Source organism: Triturus cristatus, chromosome 4_2 (assembly GCF_964204655.1).
Source record: "Triturus cristatus chromosome 4_2, aTriCri1.1, whole genome shotgun sequence".
Taxonomy (NCBI): domain Eukaryota; kingdom Metazoa; phylum Chordata; class Amphibia; order Caudata; family Salamandridae; genus Triturus; species Triturus cristatus.
Window position 1 is genome coordinate 658,025,070 of NC_140586.1, and position 18,575 is coordinate 658,043,644.

Sequence of the window (18,575 nt, forward strand, 5' to 3'; positions counted from 1 at the left end):
CATTGTAAATGCTTGTTTAGCCATGCTGCACAGCAGCCACACTGCTATAAAGCACGACTACAAATCATTGGCAAAGTCTGCAATGCCCAGGCTATAGAGCATGATTCAAAGGCAATGGATGAGCCAATAGTCTCAAAGGCGAGACCTATTGGCTTTGCCAATGCATGTTGTACAGGGGGGGCGGCGGCGGTGGCGAGGTGTGTGCGCGCGCGTTAAGCAGCCGCTGATGCGGTGAGGAGGGTCGGCAGCGGCGGGGTGTGTGCGCGCGCGTGTCTGTGTGTGTGCGTGTCTGCGCAAGCGCGTCTCAGAAGCATGTCCACAGACCCCGACCCCAATCGCTGCGCGTGCCCCGGTCTGTCTCCCTTGAGAGGCATCTCGGCGACAATAGGTCTCGAGAGCGAGACCTAAAAAGCAAAACAACGAGCCACAGTGGCTAACGTTAAGGAAGCCAAGAGGGCACAACCCCACACACATCCTACAGTGGGACATGCAGGAGACCAGAGATGCCCAGTTGGTCGCATTGGCAGAACAGCAGAAGGGGGAGAACTGACCCTGATGCCTGGCGCTCCACAAATTACAGAAAGGGGCTTTCGTGTCCGCTTCCTTCTTATTGTACTTTTCCAAGAATCGATGACACGAGGCGGGGCAGAGATAGCGCTGCCTGTAGACAGACCGGAAAAGGAGCAGTCGTGCACCAAGCCCCGGCCACTCTCCTGTAACCAGTTTCCCGATTGCGAAAGAAAGCAGCCCCTCATTGGACCGCACAATGTGCTGGGGGAGCGGGACTCACCTCCCGTGCCAGGCCTCTGCTGCGCGTCAGTGATGGATGAACGCACTTTGCTGCCATGTCTATGGTTTGCAGCTGGGCATGCGGCCAGTGAGGCCCGCGGCATTGTGGGCCCCACCCTGGCCCTCCCCTGACAGGTGTGCGATCCAGCGAACGTTTCGTGCACAGCGGCCCCTCCCTGTCACCCTGGCAGCGCACCCTGGCAGTGAACCACGCCTCTCGCTCGCGAGGAGGCAGTCACCCGCCTGTAAGAAGCCAGCCCACCTGGGGTCCGACCTCACGAGATTGCAGAAGTGCCCCTAACGTTTATCAGCGCGCCTTGTGCACATAACCTGAAGGCGTGCGGCTTCGAGGTGCTATAACATTGCATAGCTGGGGTACTCATTCTGTCGGCATCGGATGGTTAAAAGGCGGATACGATTCCGTCAAGGTGTGAACCCTTAGCATGCAGCTGGCATCTACCCAGGTCTCTGCAGCATGCGCTGCAATCCGATGAGTTATGAACTGGAATGTGAAGGTGGGTTTTGCCTGGGAAAGCCTTATTTGTGCTTTACTTCTCATCTCTGGAAGTAGCGCTCCGACCGCTGATTTTATTCAGTGGTACTGAATGCAGCACGTGGTCTGCAGCTCCCACACCGACCTTTGCAATAGGTGCATTAACCCCCCTCGGCCGCGCATTCTTTAAATGTCAACACTGGCAGCTCTTTTGAGGGGAGGAGGTAGGTGTTACCGAAGAGGAAATAAAACCCGATTGTTCAGCGCGATGCTCCAGTCCCTGCCTGCCCCCGGACACGCTGGGGTGGAAATTCCAGATTTCACGCAAGTTTTTTTTAAGAGCATCGACTCATCCGTCCTCAGGTGAATCGCACCCGATCCTCAGGACAGGTTTTTCCGGATCGGCATTAGTTTGTTTTCATTTTTCCTTGTTATCTGTTGCTTCCCGCGAGCCAGATGTGTCGACCTCGTCGTCCTTGGACCAGTTACTTAACTCCCCTTGTGATGATTTTACAGGTGCAATAATCGGCGAAAAGGTGTTTTTTCCCCGAAGGAGTGGCCCGTGCCCTAGGTGTACTTGGTACACCAACATCCGCTTCCCTCGTTAAGTTTCTGCCACACAGAGCTTCACCAAAGGATGAATTTGCCTTCCCTGTTTTTTTTTTTTTAACACAAACTACATCGTACTCCTTTTTATAAACCTCAGAATACTCAAAGGCTGACTCGAACCTAAAGATTTTGTAATACGTCTCCCATTGAAAGATCGCCACAGCAGGTGCATTCTTTCTTCAAGCTACCTTGGTAGGTTCTTTCTAGAGACCCGAACACCCCTTAAACTGTGATCCCCCATATGCGAGGGGGTGGGGCATGGGCCGATCCGGCGCATTATAGCGCCTTTCAGACCATCATTATTTAAGAGCGAGACTCCCACTCTCGGTACGGGGTGGCTCCATGGTGAGGCGTCATTAGCAGTCCGTCGTTCGCAGCTCTTGAAGAGGGCGACGCCCTGCCCAGACTCCCCCCACCGTAGGCGGGGCCAGCACTACGAGTTTGTTGGCGAAGATAACCACTGCATGATTCTGGACCGGCTACTGCTGCACCTGCTGCTGTTGTGATCTGGGGCTACTGTGTGCACGGCGCACCGTGTGATCTCAGACGAGCCGCTCCAGGATACCGTGACTCTGGTTCTGCTGCGGTTGCGCTGTGTGATCCTAGGCGCCTTTGAAGATGATGCAGGAAATTTCCATCACGGTGGCCTACGATGCGCACGTTTTCAGCCAGCTGTACGAGGAAGACTTCTTTGCCCGGCTCGTGGCGTTGAACAAACCCAAGGCCGTGGTAAGTGACGCGCGGCACGAATGATGTGCCATGTAGGAGTGATGTGTGCGTAGTGGAACACTTTGTGGTGACGTGAGGGGGACGGTGCACTTTGTCAAGGAAACACAATGCATTCTATAACACATGTACACACTTTGTATTGGTGGAATTTCTACAAAATGTTAACAGCTAGTCCATATACTTCTTACCAGTACGACTGATGGTTCGCCTCTTTACTTTTTGTTCGTCTACTTTAAACAAGTTATTTCTCTGCACCCCCAAATTTGGTGTTTTTGTAGCCTAGCCTTGAAGATTCTCTCTCCGAAGCGTAATATCTGCCTAATTCTGTTTTTCTAGATGAGGTGGGTGTGGAGGTCCAGGTGTAGCGTGGTAGGCAGCCGCGGATGCGGTGAGGGGGTCGGCAGCGGCGGGGTGTGTGCGCGCGCGTCTGTGTGTGCGCGTCTGCGCGTCTCAGAAGTGCCTCCACAGACCCCGATCGCTGCGCGTGCCCCGTTCTGTCTCCCTTGAGAGGCATCACGGCAACAATAGTTCTCGTTGGCGGCAGCGCTTCGCGCTGCAACGCCAGCGAGACCTAAAAAGTATATACAACACGATGTAAATTGAAATAATTATTCTAAAAAAAATGTAAAGCAAATACAATTTAAAGATAAGTTACTAAATCTAATATTTGTCAAAGGCTATAATTGATTTAAAAATAAATAAATCAATATAATAATTTTAAATATATATACTTTTAAATTAAATAGCCTCATAATATACCTAAAAATACTGAAAGAAATAAAAACAGTAACTAAACTCCAATCTAAAAACTTACAAAAAATATGAAACTATTCAAATACACTACAATCACTGCACCAACTCCAGCAACAATGTACCATCCCCACATATAATAAAATAAAATCTCACAACTTTACATTTGATTACTCCCGTCGCATCAAATGCTTTCTGCTTATAACCAAATATTGTTTGGAACATCTTCTTAACCCTTTTCACATGTTTACTTTTTTCTCTCTCACTTTCCAAAACACTCCAAAGAAACCTTGTATGCACGCTGAATAAACTCTCCCTTTTTGCCCTCCAAAATCACATCATCTTAAAAATCAAACAAGGCCTAACTAAAAACACTCAAGAAGCAGCATCTGAATAAAAGACCCCCATCAGAACAATTACGAAAAAATTGCACCTCTACAACTTAAAAACTATGCACAAAGCCAAGCCAATCTTGGTTCTGAGATCCAAGTGGCAAGCCGGAACCATTCTCAGGAAAGTGAGAATGAACAGAGCAAACAAAAGAAAACTGAGGAAAAAATATAAACTTAGCTCAATAGAAAAATCAATGTAGAACCAAGTTCATATAATTTTATTGCAAATGACACCCAAGCACTGCTCTGGCGCATCAGAAACGTCTCTATTCCTCACAGTGATTATCTTTTGAACCTCACAAATGGCAAATGAGGCTGCTCTCAAAGTATGAAATTAATAAGAGACAATTTCGACACATACTTCGTATTTCCACCCCCTCCTACTGAATACTCAAATATATAGAACACCTCATATTTCTCAACCGAGGATCTTTCTAAATCTCTCTCACATGTAAAACTCAAACTATGTTCATATACCTCACCCACACCAAAATAATCATAGGCAATACTTGATTATCATGTTGCCAGATTAGTCAGCTGCCTAAGACATGACTAACCACAACACTAGAAAACTCATACATTTCTGCAGCAAAATCTTATGTTGGTTACCATCTTTTCTTGCAAATAGACAACAAATTGTGAGGATTGGTGACTACACATCTACCACGATCAAAGTGTTAAGTGGTTGCTTGAAAGGTTCAAGCCTAGCTCCCAGTTTACTCAATGTCTACGTGGAGCCACTGGTTCAGACTCTAAAAATACTCCGATATCACCAAGCACCAATAGGCAGACAACACTAAATTGTACCTGAAACCACAACAAACTAAGATATCACAATCCTGAGAAACTGCAACTACCAACTACAAACCTGAATGGTGATGAATCTTATTCTAAATCATGACAAAAATGAATTCCTATTTCTCTAAACTTCTCTCAAAAGCAGGCCTGATTCCGCTATCTTGCAATCCTTCAACTTAGACAGATTCTCCCGCGCACACACACACAAACACCTTTGTTAAAGCCTTAGGGTTCACACTGGACTCCGTTCTCACAATAGTCCAGGGACATCTTAAGGATTTTCAGGGCCCTGGGCCAAACATATTTTGAGGGCCCCTGTTCGGAACCTCTTTGAATTTATGATCCAGTTTCAGCTTTTTCATGCCCTCTTTGGCCTGGTCACTGACAGTACACAGGCACACTTGTCCAAATTCTAAATGTATTTACATTTAATATCCAGGGATGCTGACATGTGTTTTCTATATTGTACCACAGCAGCAGCTCATAATATTACTGCAAATAATCTCACCTTACCATTTCTGATACTTGAGGTCCTGTTTTGATCTAAAAAAATATTTTTTATGGATATTACACGAAAAAAAACCACAAGATTTCTATGCAAAATGTGTGTAATTGACTCTCTCATCACACACAATAAAAATAAATGAAAGGAAAACGCTATTTAAAATAATCGGTTTATGAATTATTCAAGGTCATCAGGGCAAGACTCTCTGCAGAACAGAGCTGGCTCTATCAGGGGCCCCCTGAAAGGCTGGGGCCCTGGGCCAGAGCTCACTTTGCCCATGCCTTCAAAAGTCTCTGCAAAAGTCCCACCCAACAACAAGGTCGTCACAGAAGCAGGCTTTCATCTACACACTGAAGAAAATCTGCCACCTTGTCCCATTCGACTACCTCAAAACTCACTTGTGATTGCCAGACTGGACTTTGGTAATGACAGTCTTGCAAGTGCGTTCCATGCATCCACTTCTCAGCCTTAAAGGAGTACTGCACTTGAGGCAAGACTTATGCAACAAGACTTATGCGCCTGCATGGAATTTTCATCACATCACCCACACACTCTGCAATCTCCACTGGTTCCACATTATGGGCATGATACAATTCAAAATATGCTGCCTAGTTTTTGACAATCACCCACTGTGCCTAGCAGATGTTCTCACTATCTCAGGTGGTTCGAAAGGACTCTGATGTCAGGACACGCTTTGGCTTGAAGAACCTTCATTCAAAACCTCCAGAGCTCTGCACAGAAGCAATCCTTCTCTGTAGCTGCCAACTCAGCCTGAAACTCTGTTGCTACTTAACTCAGAAAATTGAACCTGCTCGTCAAGTTTAGGCCCATCTTGTCAGACAATTCCTAAACAAAAATGGACTTAATTGGTCAGTTTTCTCCAAATGCATCTCAACGTTAAGTTGTGAACTATTTGTTCAACTAGGTATAATCCAGTTTACCATCTTGATGCAACCTTTGTTTTTTTCATACTGTTCTCTGTAGAGTGCTGTAATATAGGCTTAGAGCCCTACCTAGCGGGCTATCACGCCATTAAAGGCCCGCTCCAGAATTAAAGGACCGAGCTGAAGGTGAGGGCCTTTAACAAGGGAGCGGGCCTTGAACGGCCAGTAGAGCCTAGTACGGAGGGCTCCAAGGCTATTAGAACATTCTGCCATTACAGGACAGAATGTTTTAATTTGTAAAACAAAGGCCTCACTGAGCCAGAGGGGGTTGAAATCCCCTTGGGCTTTGTGAGGCCTTTGTTAAATAGTGGAATGTTGATGCTTCAGTCTTCTACTGGCCATTAAAAGCTAGGAGCACTCCAACGTTTTCAATGGAGAACTCAACATTCCAATGTTCTAATACCTTCTAGATCCAGGTTTGCTACTTAAGTGGCCTAAATAAAAACAATTAAATAAATATTTAAATACAATGTCAATAATTTTGAAAGGCAAAGTTGTCCTTCTGGATTCCAACCCATGACTTCCACGTTCTGCATTCTCTTAAAGCAGACTGAGACAATTGGTGGCTGGTTAGCTGCAGCACTGTTGCTTCGATTTGGTACAGAAGTAATAAAGGTGAAATTCATTAATGTCAAAGCGAATACTAGTTGAATTTTCTGAACAATATGAAATTGCCACCAAGAAGTAGAAAGAACGAGATCAAGAAACAGAGACAAATAAAAGAAAGAAAAAACTAAAAGAGAATAAAGTGAGTGTGTGTGTGTGACTGTAATTGACCGTGTGTGTGCGACTGTGTTTGAGTGTGAGTGACAGTGTGTTAACTGCGTGCAGAACACCAAGCTGCAAAGCGTGTAAATATATTAAAGTTCATTTATTTAGATATCGTAGGCGCTGGCTCCGCTCTTCCACTTTCCTGCATAAAGCCACAATAAAACAATACCCGTAGGTGTCCTGGCCTTGCCCTACAATACAAGGCCTTAGAAAGGTATGTGTGTTTCTCTAGAGCAGCGCCCCGCTCCCCCACCCTTCTAAATATTATGAATGCTCCACAGCGTGGCCCAGCGAGTTGACTTTAATGGGAGAGCGCTCGAAAGCCTCATCATTTATTTTGCCGCTTTGCAATGTTTAACAAGATGGCGACAGAGACAAACGAGGTGGGAGCCACACCATAAATTAAATCCTGGTACAAACTACTTAACCTTCTGGCATCGCGGGTGATTATAGTATTGTAAGAAAAACAGAATTTCCACATATACCTTACAACTGCCTAATACAGAGAAGGCAGGCAGGGACCACTTCACAAAGTAATTAGAGTTTGATTGGTTTGGGAAGGAAAGAGTGTCAAATCTTTCCCCACAGTACCTCGAGAGGGAAGTCCTTTGTGCTGACATCTACGAACGACTGGCAGTAATGAGGGTCCATGTATATCAAACTGTCATCTGCAAGGGCAAAACAGAAGACAAGTAATTCCAAAAACACCTTATTATTACACTGCTTACAATCCAATTTCTATGCAGAGCAGCGGAGAAAAAAAGGCGCGAAACGGCTCGCCACGCTGATATTCACTGACTGACGCAGAGCTTTTGCAGGACAGATTAACTTTTGCATAATCAAATATGCTTGTATAAGCAGAAATTTTTATAAAGCGATGAGACTGTCATTAGATTTTTGGGTGATAAAATTACTTTTACAAACAATTATGTTTCACGTTCTGAAACTGAAAAATGGATGGCGGCCCTGGAGCTGACAGGAAGGACATGTTACTTGTCAGTTTAACAACAACGAGGGCTGCTTAACTGGTAAAAAGCAAATATGTAAATATACAGTGTCTAACAGCACCAGATACTGCAGAAGGAGCCCGCCTAAATAGGAGGTAAAGCATGCCTTGTTTATGGAACAAATTACATTATTATACAGCAGCTCAACAGAAACCAATTACAGAGTGAACTATGAGACAAATGGCCGGACTTTGGTGGGCCTGGTAAATTAATTGGGCTCTGTCCTGATTTCGCGCTCCTAATCAGTCTACAACTGGGCGTCTGTACATTACGGGGCGTGTTTAGCAAAGTCAATATTGAAACGTCACCTCCCATCACAGAACCAACCTTGGAATCCGACAAAATAATACGACTGCTTGGGCTTGCCGCCGATAATTCCCACACAGCACTCCAGGCTTAAAATACCCTGTAAAAAAAGACAAAGAAACACACACATATCACAAACCTGTATGAAAATGCAATGCATGGACAATCATTTCCTACATTCAAATGTTAACCGCCAATTATGCCAAGTGGTATGTAGTGATAACCACAAGTGGGAATGAGTACTGGTTGAGGCCTAGAGTAAAGTACATTTGCAGAAAACACGGTCAACTGGAAGTCTTTTATTTATTTTCAGGTTGGGAGTTACTGTTACTTTCTCCACTTGGATGGACCAGCGGGGCAAGGGTTCTTAGCCAAACATGAGACTGCCGTCTAGAGGGTTTATTAAATATAATGTCGTTTTAGGGACCGATTTAGATTCTAATTCAGAGCACAACAACGTCTAAAAGAATGACGAGAACAGCAGTGTGGAGGATAGACCTACTCAGAGGAGATGCTTACAGGCCTCAACACTCATTATCTCCTGACATGCATCATCTATACATCAATAGACTGTGACTATTTGTGAGGGGCTAACCTGATTGACTGTTGAGAGGTGCATCACCAGTCTGGGCACCTGCACCACTGGAAATATCCGAGTCACCACCACACTGTTGAATATTCATTTTATAACAGCAATATGAATCAAATGTACAAGTGCAGAACTGACATGTCCCTGTGGGCTGCACAATACCTGGCCTGCATCTCGCACGGATTGTGTTGATGTATGCACAGGCATAGAGTGTATCAACCTAGGGTCCTCTGGTAATGCTGGACATTTCTGTGTAGTGTCTTCGAAGCTGCGCGATTCCAGCACTCATGATATCACTTTAGCAACATGTCGGCTACAACACTGACTTAGAGGGGTGAGGCGCAAGGACAGTTCCTACTAAAGCACTTTCAACTGCACTTAAAGAACAGCAGCGCTACTCTGCAAGGATACAGGAACAAATGAGAAGGAGACAGGAACCTTGCAAAGCCTGCCAAAAACAACACTACGAGGGGACTGGAAAGAGGAGAAAACAACAAACCTGAAGGATACAACACGCGGGTAAGGACCCAATGTAAAGCGAAGTGCCAAATGCAAAAAGTGCCAGGCAGCGCCTCCTCCGTGACCTCGTCTGGTCTACCTCCTGCGACCCAGAAATGCTATCCCTGCCAACCACTACTTGGAAGTGTCTTTATATTACTGTAGACGTTAGAAACCTTCAAACATGTAATCTGTCACGGTGAGAGTGTTCTCTGTGTTTGTGGACCTGGTTGGTGGCATGGCTAGGGAATGAATCCATCTGTCAGAAACGACTGGAACCAAGACAAAGCAACGCCTACGACACCTTGTTATAGATTTCCTTCAAGTATACCATCATCCTCCGTCTCCGAGGCTGCAGACTGGTCCAAAAGGACAAGAAACACACCTGACAAAGATCGGTGACGGCATTTGTTTAAGTGATTTTGAGGTCTGTGGAATTAGGTGAGCTGAAACTAAAATTGCTAACCCATACACAACCAAACAGTGGAGAGCGCCATCCAAAGGTTCGTCCTCCTTCATGAGTTGTTGGGCACTGCATCTACCCATGCAAACCAAATATCTTTGTTCTATTCTACAGCAATAACTGCCAGAGTGGCAATTGGCAGGTCTATTACACCACGTTGAGTATGAGTACATCTTTCATATTACATTTTGGCATTTCCTTGGTAGGGTCCTTCTGCCACTCCCAAATAAATGCATCAATCAAAAGTATAAAATATTGCAAACAGCACCACCTGAAATTACTAAATGGTTCATAGAAAATAGTCTATGGAGCAGTGACCATCTGGCCATCGTTGTTCTTCAATGGGTTGATTTATATTATGGGAGGGGTAGAGTTTACTCTATTAGGGCGACGGGGTAAATTACTTCATCGCCCTGACAGAGTATCTCTTTTGCCAAACCTATAAATGACTGCTAGCCGGTGGTCATTTCTGACGCATTGACAGAAACAGCTGTCACAGCAGCTCCTGCTAAGGCTCTTTTAACTTTGACGCACGGCTCCATCAACATGACAAAGCCGCCTGTCAAACGTATTCTTTGCTTTTATTTTCGAAAAAGAAAATCTCAAAGTGGGTTTTATTTTTGAAAATAAAAATAAAAAAGGACTCCCTCGCCAGGTGAGTTCTCTTGTGGCGAGGAGAGTATCAGACAGTTTCCACTGCCCCTCACCACCAGGGTTTTTCTGGCATGGAAAACTGGCCTCTATGTCCGCCCATCTAAATGAGTTGGGCAGACGTATAGGTGAACCTCCGGCAACCCCATACTCCGGATGGCCATTGGAGGAGTGTAATCATGGTCAAGATAAAGTGGTCTCCAACATGGTTACACCAATAGTCCGCTCACATCTATATCCGGCGGGCAGACCATTATATTGGGGGTTGTGACAGAGTATGCTACCCGCAACTATATAAACCAGGCCCTTAGTCTACTGTTGGAAAGTTATCGCTACTAGAGGGCCAACAGGCCTTCAATGCACAAATATGCATGCATAGAGATAATTTCTCTTAGATTAATATCGCATACTGCACATTAAGGGACATGGACTTTCCTCCAACATAGAAATTACAGACAGCTTCAGGACGCAAACTTATTCTGATCGACCCATCCAGTTGGACCCAGCTTTGGGACTTTCGATCATAGCCAGAATAGCACATGCAAATCTCTGACTAGGCGCTTTTCTTTAATGAGGGTGTTCTGCTGTGATAGTTACCTTCCTCAATGTAAATGATATGAATTGTACTCTTGGGCTGTCGGCTGTTAAGTAGTCCATTGGTTCCTTGCTAGGTTCACACTATCCAAGTACCACTGCCAACATGCATACATACAGAATTCCCATTCATAAAAAGGGAGTTGTTGCTGTACCTGTGAATTACAAGCCTATATCTCTGTGTGACATATTGGATAAAGTATTCGGCAAACTGGTCCTTTCCAGTATGATGACCTACATAGATGCCGAAAATATTTATAGGGGCACCAATGCAGCTACTGGTACCAGCAACAGACGTTTTGTCTTTTTCGCCACATGATATATGTGTATTTGGGGAGAGATTCTTGTTGTTGGCTTGTCTCAATTTAAGAAGTGTTGGATGTTATTGATGGTAACAAGCTCATATAACGGAGTGCTGCAGGGTTCTACCTGGAGCTAGTGGAAATGATCAGACTTACGAACTAGCATCCTGTAACCTGTGCAATCCAGCAGGAGCCTTAATGAACCTACATCCTTACATACAGGAGTTCATTCACCAGGGTTGTAAGTTGGCATCTATTCTTTTCAACTGGTCTATAAATTCATTAGTTGGTGATCTGAAAGGAACTGTTGCACAACAACTGATATGGAGAAATTATCAGTGGATGAGATTAAATCAAGCATTCCACTGTTACTTTTTTTATATTTCTCAGTGTGACATCCGAACTGCGACAGGTATGCCCCGGCGTGGGTTCTGTGCTCACTGCAACATTTTAACCAAGCTGCACCCAACTGAAGAGGCCCAAATAGACCAAGCCCGGTCTAGGGTTGCTTGCAGTTCCTTTCAGACGGGTCCTGGCTTGGTAATTGATGCTCGACTGTTCCTATAGGAGCAGGACCAAGACCAAATTGAATAGGGCTTATTTCTGTCTGGGATGGCATAGTGGGCAAAGTAAATGCTGGATTGGGATGTGGCCAGAGATAAATACCAGTGACGAAGATTAACACAAGCATTCAATCCACCACTTTTTTGCATTTCACCCTATCTACTCTGGCGGGTGGTGATATTTCTCTGGCTCTATATAGGAGACACTATTCTATGTACATGCAGTGAAAACAGCTTAATCAAATTATTAGGCTCCTTTGACTGCTAATATAAGATGAATCATCAGAAGATCAATGTCCCACAATGTAAGGTGCTGGTGGTCGGTGGGCAGCAATATATCTGAAATAATCTAAGGTTAAATGGAATGCCATGAGAACAAGTTGTTTACTTGTATGCCCACCTCCTGAATACAGAAAGACCGGTTGCCCAAATGGCAAGAACAACTATTAGTTGGCTGTCTGCTTTTATTAGAAAAATGTGGGATGCACTGTATCTGCTGCATTGACAGAGTATGCAGTCGGTTTAGTTTTAAGTGCACTTTACGATACAGAGAGTGGCAACTTGGGCTGATTGAAAATTGTTTTATAAAAATCACTGCTATAGCTACCTCAAGCAACCCCAGCGTTTTCCCTCAATAAGAGCTGTTTTTATGGAACATTATGTTCCAGGATACTCTGCATCCACCCGTATACCGGATTTTGGGTGTGTTTCAATCTCTAGAGTGCTTAATATATCTTGATGTGACTAGGATTTTTTGGGGTGTTTTAAATGTTATGTCTGTCTCAAACCAGATGTTTCATCTTTTCATCGGTCATCAGGATATTCCAATGTTTTCTTAGATATCCTGTGATAGGTTTACCGTTCAGATTATACTCCATGATCCGTCTCTTTTTTAAGTCTTGCTTTTTATTCACTTTCATTGGTAAGTCGCTCCTCTTCATGTCTTTGGCTCTTAATTCCACTTGGTGGAAAGTGTTCTCTTGATTGCCTCTGACTGCATTCTGGGCAGGGAAGTATTCACCATAACATCGCTCTACCTTCCCAACCAGGGACAAGATAGATTCCTTCAAACTGTATTGTAAAACATATGAGGTTCTGCAGAGCGGAAGATTATCTGGGAGGAGACTCCAATTGATGGAGTCCTGATAGATCTTGGCTGAAAAGTAACTGACATGTAGTGATGTCTCGGGACACACTGGAAGCACTACAAGACCTGGGACTGACTGACTCACACAAGCTGGAGAAAGCCTTCGATGTTTTATCCCACATGCATCATTCATATTCAAGAAGTTCACAAAGGAGGTGGATCTGCAGACTTAGACGGAATCACCATCATAAAATGCACCAGTAGAAGTATAGCTGAGAAGCGATCTTAGGTTGATACCTATTGCAGGATGCCATGCGTCGCGCTGAAGTATCTCAAACTATATGAGAATATTTAGAGCCCAAAGACGACCCAAATATTTATACAGAAAAACAATGTGAGACATTAAAAGTGGCAATGTACTTATGTATACTTCTGTCGCAGATTAGCATGATAAGACACTAACCCAACTTAGGCTGGAGGTGGAACTCTGGCGAAGGGAGCAGAGTGGCGCATCAGGCCACATTGCACCTTGACAAATGTGTAACTACAGGGCAATGTTCCCACTCTATGCTCAGGTTTGGACTGCGAACAATGACACTTGGGTACGCCATTTGAAGAGTGTCTACTCAACTGTCGAATAAGGGCAAGGATGGACATAGACACACTCCCTATATAGTGAATAACTAGGAGGGAGTGTCATAAAGTAGTGTATCTTGAGGAAGGCCTTCGACCCTGTTGGGTGTTTTAAGAGGCTGAAACATGTCAGTACGAGCAGACAGGGTAATGGAGTTGTAGACATATGCCCATTTATAATGAATTTCTAACCTGCAGAGAGGGACCCACAATAAATATACAGGTGGGTGCCCTTCTAGGTAGTTTTAATTCCATTTGTTCTCTGCATTTGGGATCACTAGTTTGTAATTACAATGTTTCATAAAAAAACATTGTTAACAATAGCTCTCCACCCGAGCGTTTGATTACGCCAGGGTGTGCTAGCGGGCCCTATGATGAAGCATGCTATTATCTAGTGGATGAGGTCAATCATAAAAACCCATAGGGTTTTCCCTAACTTACCGGAGGGTGTTGATTAGTTGGGTACCCCCCTTGTGTATGTGTTGTTTAATTTTTTTTTGTCCTTCTCGATGTGTGAGTTATAAAGATTGAACATCGCCATTAGGTCAGATATTAAGAACGTGAACTCAGTAAAATGGACAACTAATTACACGGTTAGTAAAGAAATCTGCGAAAGGTCTGCTGTTAGTTCAACTCAGATTATAAATATGGCAACAAGACCCACATGCTGCTTGCAAGAGCCATGAAGGCCAGGAAACATTGGAAAATTCTAGGAGTGAGGGTAGCAGATTGGGAATTGGTATTTAGTGATAGCGAAAAGGGTGTTTCGTTTAAAGACTTCAATAAGAAATTACAAACAGACTGATGTGAATCAGCCGATTTGCAAGAAAGGCTACTTCAAGGCCGCCAATTTGCAAAATATCTCTGTGGATCAGTGAAAAGCCATGGTGGCATTGATCAAAGAAGCAGTATACTGCAATAAAAAACAAAAAATCTCATAAGACAATGAGTTTAGGTGTATTTAAAAAAAGAATTTTCAAATACTTTTGCTGATCTGCTGTAACAGACAATCGTACAAATTCTGTCAGTCTATATAAAAGAGTCAGGACAGGCTAATGACCGACAGAACCCAGAGAGTCTGCCTACCCCCGTTCCACTCAGAGGCCACCAAGATCATCTGCGGCGTACCCCAAGGCTCATCACTCAGCCCGACTCTCTTCAACATCGACATGAGCCCCCTCGCCGACATCGTCCGCGCACACGACCTCAACATCATCTCCTACGCCGACGACACCCAGCTGATCCTCTCCCTGACCAGAGACCCAGTCACCGCCAAATCCGACTTCCGAGAAGGAATGAGGGCCGTCGCCGAATGGATGAAGATCAGCCGCCTCAAACTGAACACAGACAAGACGGAGGTCCTCATCCTTGGACCATCCCCCTCCGCCTGGAACGACTCCTGGTGGCCCGCCGCCCTGGGCACAGCACCGACACCCACCGACCACGCACGCAACCTAGAGTTCGTCCTGGACTCATCGCTCACTATGACCAAGCAAGTCAACGCCATCTCCTCCTCCAACACCCTCCACATGCTACGAAAGATCCTCAAATGGATCCCCACGGAAACAAGAAGGACTGTCACCCAAGCCACCGTCACAAGCCGGCTCGACTATGGCAACGCACTCTATGCAGGGACAACGGCCAAGCTACAGAAAAGACTGCAACGCATACAGAATGCCTCCGCACGCCTCATCCTGGACATCCCCCGCCACAGCCACATCACCGCCCACCTGAGAGACCTGCACTGGCTCCCCGTCAACAAGAGGATCACGTTCAAGCTCCTCACCTACGCACACAAAGCGCTCCACAACGCCGGACCCGAATACCTCAACAAACGCCTCTCGTTCTACGCCCCGACTCGCCAACTCCGCTCCGCCAGCCTCGCCCTCGCCACCGTACCACGCACCAGAACAACAACAGGCGGCAGATCGTTCTCCTACCTCGCCGCCAAGACCTGGAACTCCCTCCCCACCCACCTCCGACTGACCCAAGACCTTCTTACCTTCAGGAGACACCTCAAGACCTGGCTGTTCGAGCAGTAGCAGCACCACCCCACCCTCAGCACCTTGAAACCCTCGCAACTGCCTGGTCTATATGGGTCCAAAACGTAACCAATTCACTTTGGGCCATTCCCCTGGGGATTCTGAGTTTTGGGATATGTAATAAATTTTAATACCAGGGAACTTGTTTAACTTTAAAATTTAAATGTGCCTGAATCAGTATGTATTTGAAGCACTTCCTACACATATCAAGCCTAGTGGTTTATAGTTATTTTTATGGTCGCAATGCTTCGAAGCCAGATAAATTGTTCATCGCACCATCTAGTCAAATCTGAATTAATACTGGTACTAAAGGAGCGGCATTGGCTCTTTAAAGGGTTCTGATGCAAGTGCTTATCTTGGCTCCAAATAATTCAAGGAATCTGATTTGGTTTTGAATGCAGTCACCGACCTCAATGTTTCAGCGTCTGACTTGTGTTGATTGATTTTATATTCTGAGGCTTCAGTAAATTTCATTATAAGCTCCAGTATAGGTGGGAGCGACTCTATGGAATCAATCAGAGAGACAAGTGCTCGGTCTGCAAGAGGCAGTACCAGTAGTGCAATTGCCATGGCAATAGGAGAGTGTCATATAGGGCAAACCTGGCGTGTCCTTATCTGGATGTTGAAGTTGTTAGGAAAAATATAATTAATTCCTATTCTCACCCTTCATTTTGGGTAGGGTGTCGTCTCCTAGGCTGAAGTCCAACATGACCTTACTTAGCTAGGAGGAACTCACCTCGTTTAAGCCTTGTCAAAGGTTTGCTGCCCCTTATAAAACCTAATTGGTCTTTGTGAATGATCTTTGAAAGTTTAGGAGCAAACCTTTCTGTCAAAATGTTCCTGTATATTTTATGATCTATGTTAAGGATAGATATGGGGCAGTAAGGTTTTTAATTATGTTTATCTTTAGCAGTAGGATAACTCCTTTTGTATCTGAGATAGTTCCATTCAATCAATCAATCAATCAATCAATCAATCAGTACATTTATAGAGCGCACTACTCACCCGCGAGGGTTTCAAGGTGCTGAGGGTGGGGTGGTGCTGCTACTGCTCGAACAGCCAGGTCTTGAGGTGTCTCCTGAAGGTAAGAAGGTCTTGGGTCAGTCGGAGGTGGGTGGGGAGGGAGTTCCAGGTCTTGGCGGCGAGGTAGGAGAACGATCTGCCGCCTGTTGTTGTTCTGGTGCGTGGTACGGTGGCGAGGGCGAGGCTGGCTGAGCGGAGTTGGCGAGTCGGGGCGTAGAACGAGAGGCGTTTGTTGAGGTATTCGGGTCCGGCGTTGTGGAGCGCTTTGTGTGCGTAGGTGAGGAGCTTGAACGTGATCCTCTTGTTGACGGGGAGCCAGTGCAGGTCTCTCAGGTGGGCGGTGATGTGGCTGTGGCGGGGGATGTCCAGGATGAGGCGTGCGGAGGCATTCTGTATGCGTTGCAGTCTTTTCTGTAGCTTGGCCGTTGTCCCTGCATAGAGTGCGTTGCCATAGTCGAGCCGGCTTGTGACGGTGGCTTGGGTGACAGTCCTTCTTGTTTCCGTGGGGATCCATTTGAGGATCTTTCGTAGCATGTGGAGGGTGTTGGAGGAGGAGATGGCGTTGACTTGCTTGGTCATAGTGAGCGATGAGTCCAGGACGAACTCTAGGTTGCGTGCGTGGTCGGTGGGTGTCGGTGCTGTGCCCAGGGCGGCGGGCCATGTTGTAAGACCTTCAAAACAGAGACAGGAATGTGTGTATGTGTTTTTGTCTGACTGAGTACATAAAAATCACAGGTGAAATCGAACAGACATCTTACTATACCCGACTGAAAGCTCCTGTACCCAACGATTTATTAAATAGTACATTTATTAGGGGGCAGGGGTGTAACACCCTGAAGCTACGCCCGAGTCAAAGTGAAGGGGAAGGATAATTTCCCTTAAGTGTGGCCACCTGTTCTACAATACATGGACTGTGACCGCAAAGAAGGCATCTGTCCACCCAACCGAGGGACCAACATCTGTTTGGTAATGTATGCTCAGCACACTATAACCTAATAACGGTGAACAACCTTTACAACGCAACTATTACAACGCACTACACTTACAACGAAATTTTTACAACCCAACATCCACTACAACGCATTCCATTACATCGCATGACACTACAACGCATGTTTAAAAACTACCTTTACAACGCATTCCATTACATTGCATACTACCTTTACAACGCATACCATTACAACACAATCCAACACTTAACCTACTGTTGCACCCCCTGGAGTTAGAATAGTAATTTTTACCCCTATACTATCCAATACTTACCTTAAATGCAATTTAATATTATGCGTTGTAATGGTATGCGTTGTAAAGGTAGTATGCGATGTAATGGAATGCATTGTAAAGGTCGTTTTTAAAAATGCGTTGTAGTGTCATGCTATGTAATGGAATGCGTTGTAGTGGATGTTGCGTTGTAAAAAATGCGTTGTAAGTGCATGCGTTGTAAAAGTGTGCGTTGTAACGACATACATCCCCTAATAACCTGTTTTCTCATTTTGCTTCTTATATGATGCTGAATGTAAAGGGTTGGGAAAGAAGGGGTGATCTAGTTTAAATAGGTTAAAAATGTGATGCCTGTATTTTTACTAATAAAGAGGTGTCAAAAATACAAATCAGCATGGAAACACACTTAACTCATTATAGAGCCACTCTTCCAAACTGTGGACTATAATGACCTGATAAATTACAAGTAGTGACCCACACTACCTAGACAAGCAGTGAGAAGGGGCCTCTCAGCAGGTAGCTCTCCTTCCTAGACCTCTTTCTGTCTAGAAATGGGTTCCCAGCTTTTAGTAGTGTAAGAACTTTGGCAAAAGTCTCTTGAAGAAATGAGGGCTCTTTGTATTGAACGTGCTTTCACTTGCCGTTCTCTCACTTGGTCTGTGCATATGCAATATGACTAACAAATATTTTCAAATCTGTCGGTATTTACCATTTTAAGCAGTGCTGATTTGTCAGTCTATCTACTTTAAGATATATTTTCATTTGGCCTTTAGCACCTTGAAGCCTCTAGAATTACATGGCCTTATGTACACCTTC

At 45.0% G+C, this 18,575-nt stretch overlaps 1 protein-coding gene across 7 annotated transcripts in view; it reads right to left on the reverse strand.

Annotated features, from left to right (window-relative positions):
* The window catches only part of ATG4C (autophagy related 4C cysteine peptidase), a 266,766-nt gene that overhangs the window by 117,248 nt on the left and 130,943 nt on the right, over nucleotides 1–18,575 (reverse strand). For all 7 annotated transcript variants that reach the window (XM_085602413.1, XM_085602416.1, XM_085602418.1 and 4 more), the window contains 2 exons: nucleotides 8,115–8,193; nucleotides 7,372–7,448 (listed from right to left, as the gene is read on the reverse strand). In XM_085602413.1, coding sequence (XP_085458539.1) covers nucleotides 7,372–7,448; nucleotides 8,115–8,193 — 156 coding nt within the window. The remainder of the gene's footprint in view (nucleotides 1–7,371; nucleotides 7,449–8,114; nucleotides 8,194–18,575) is intronic.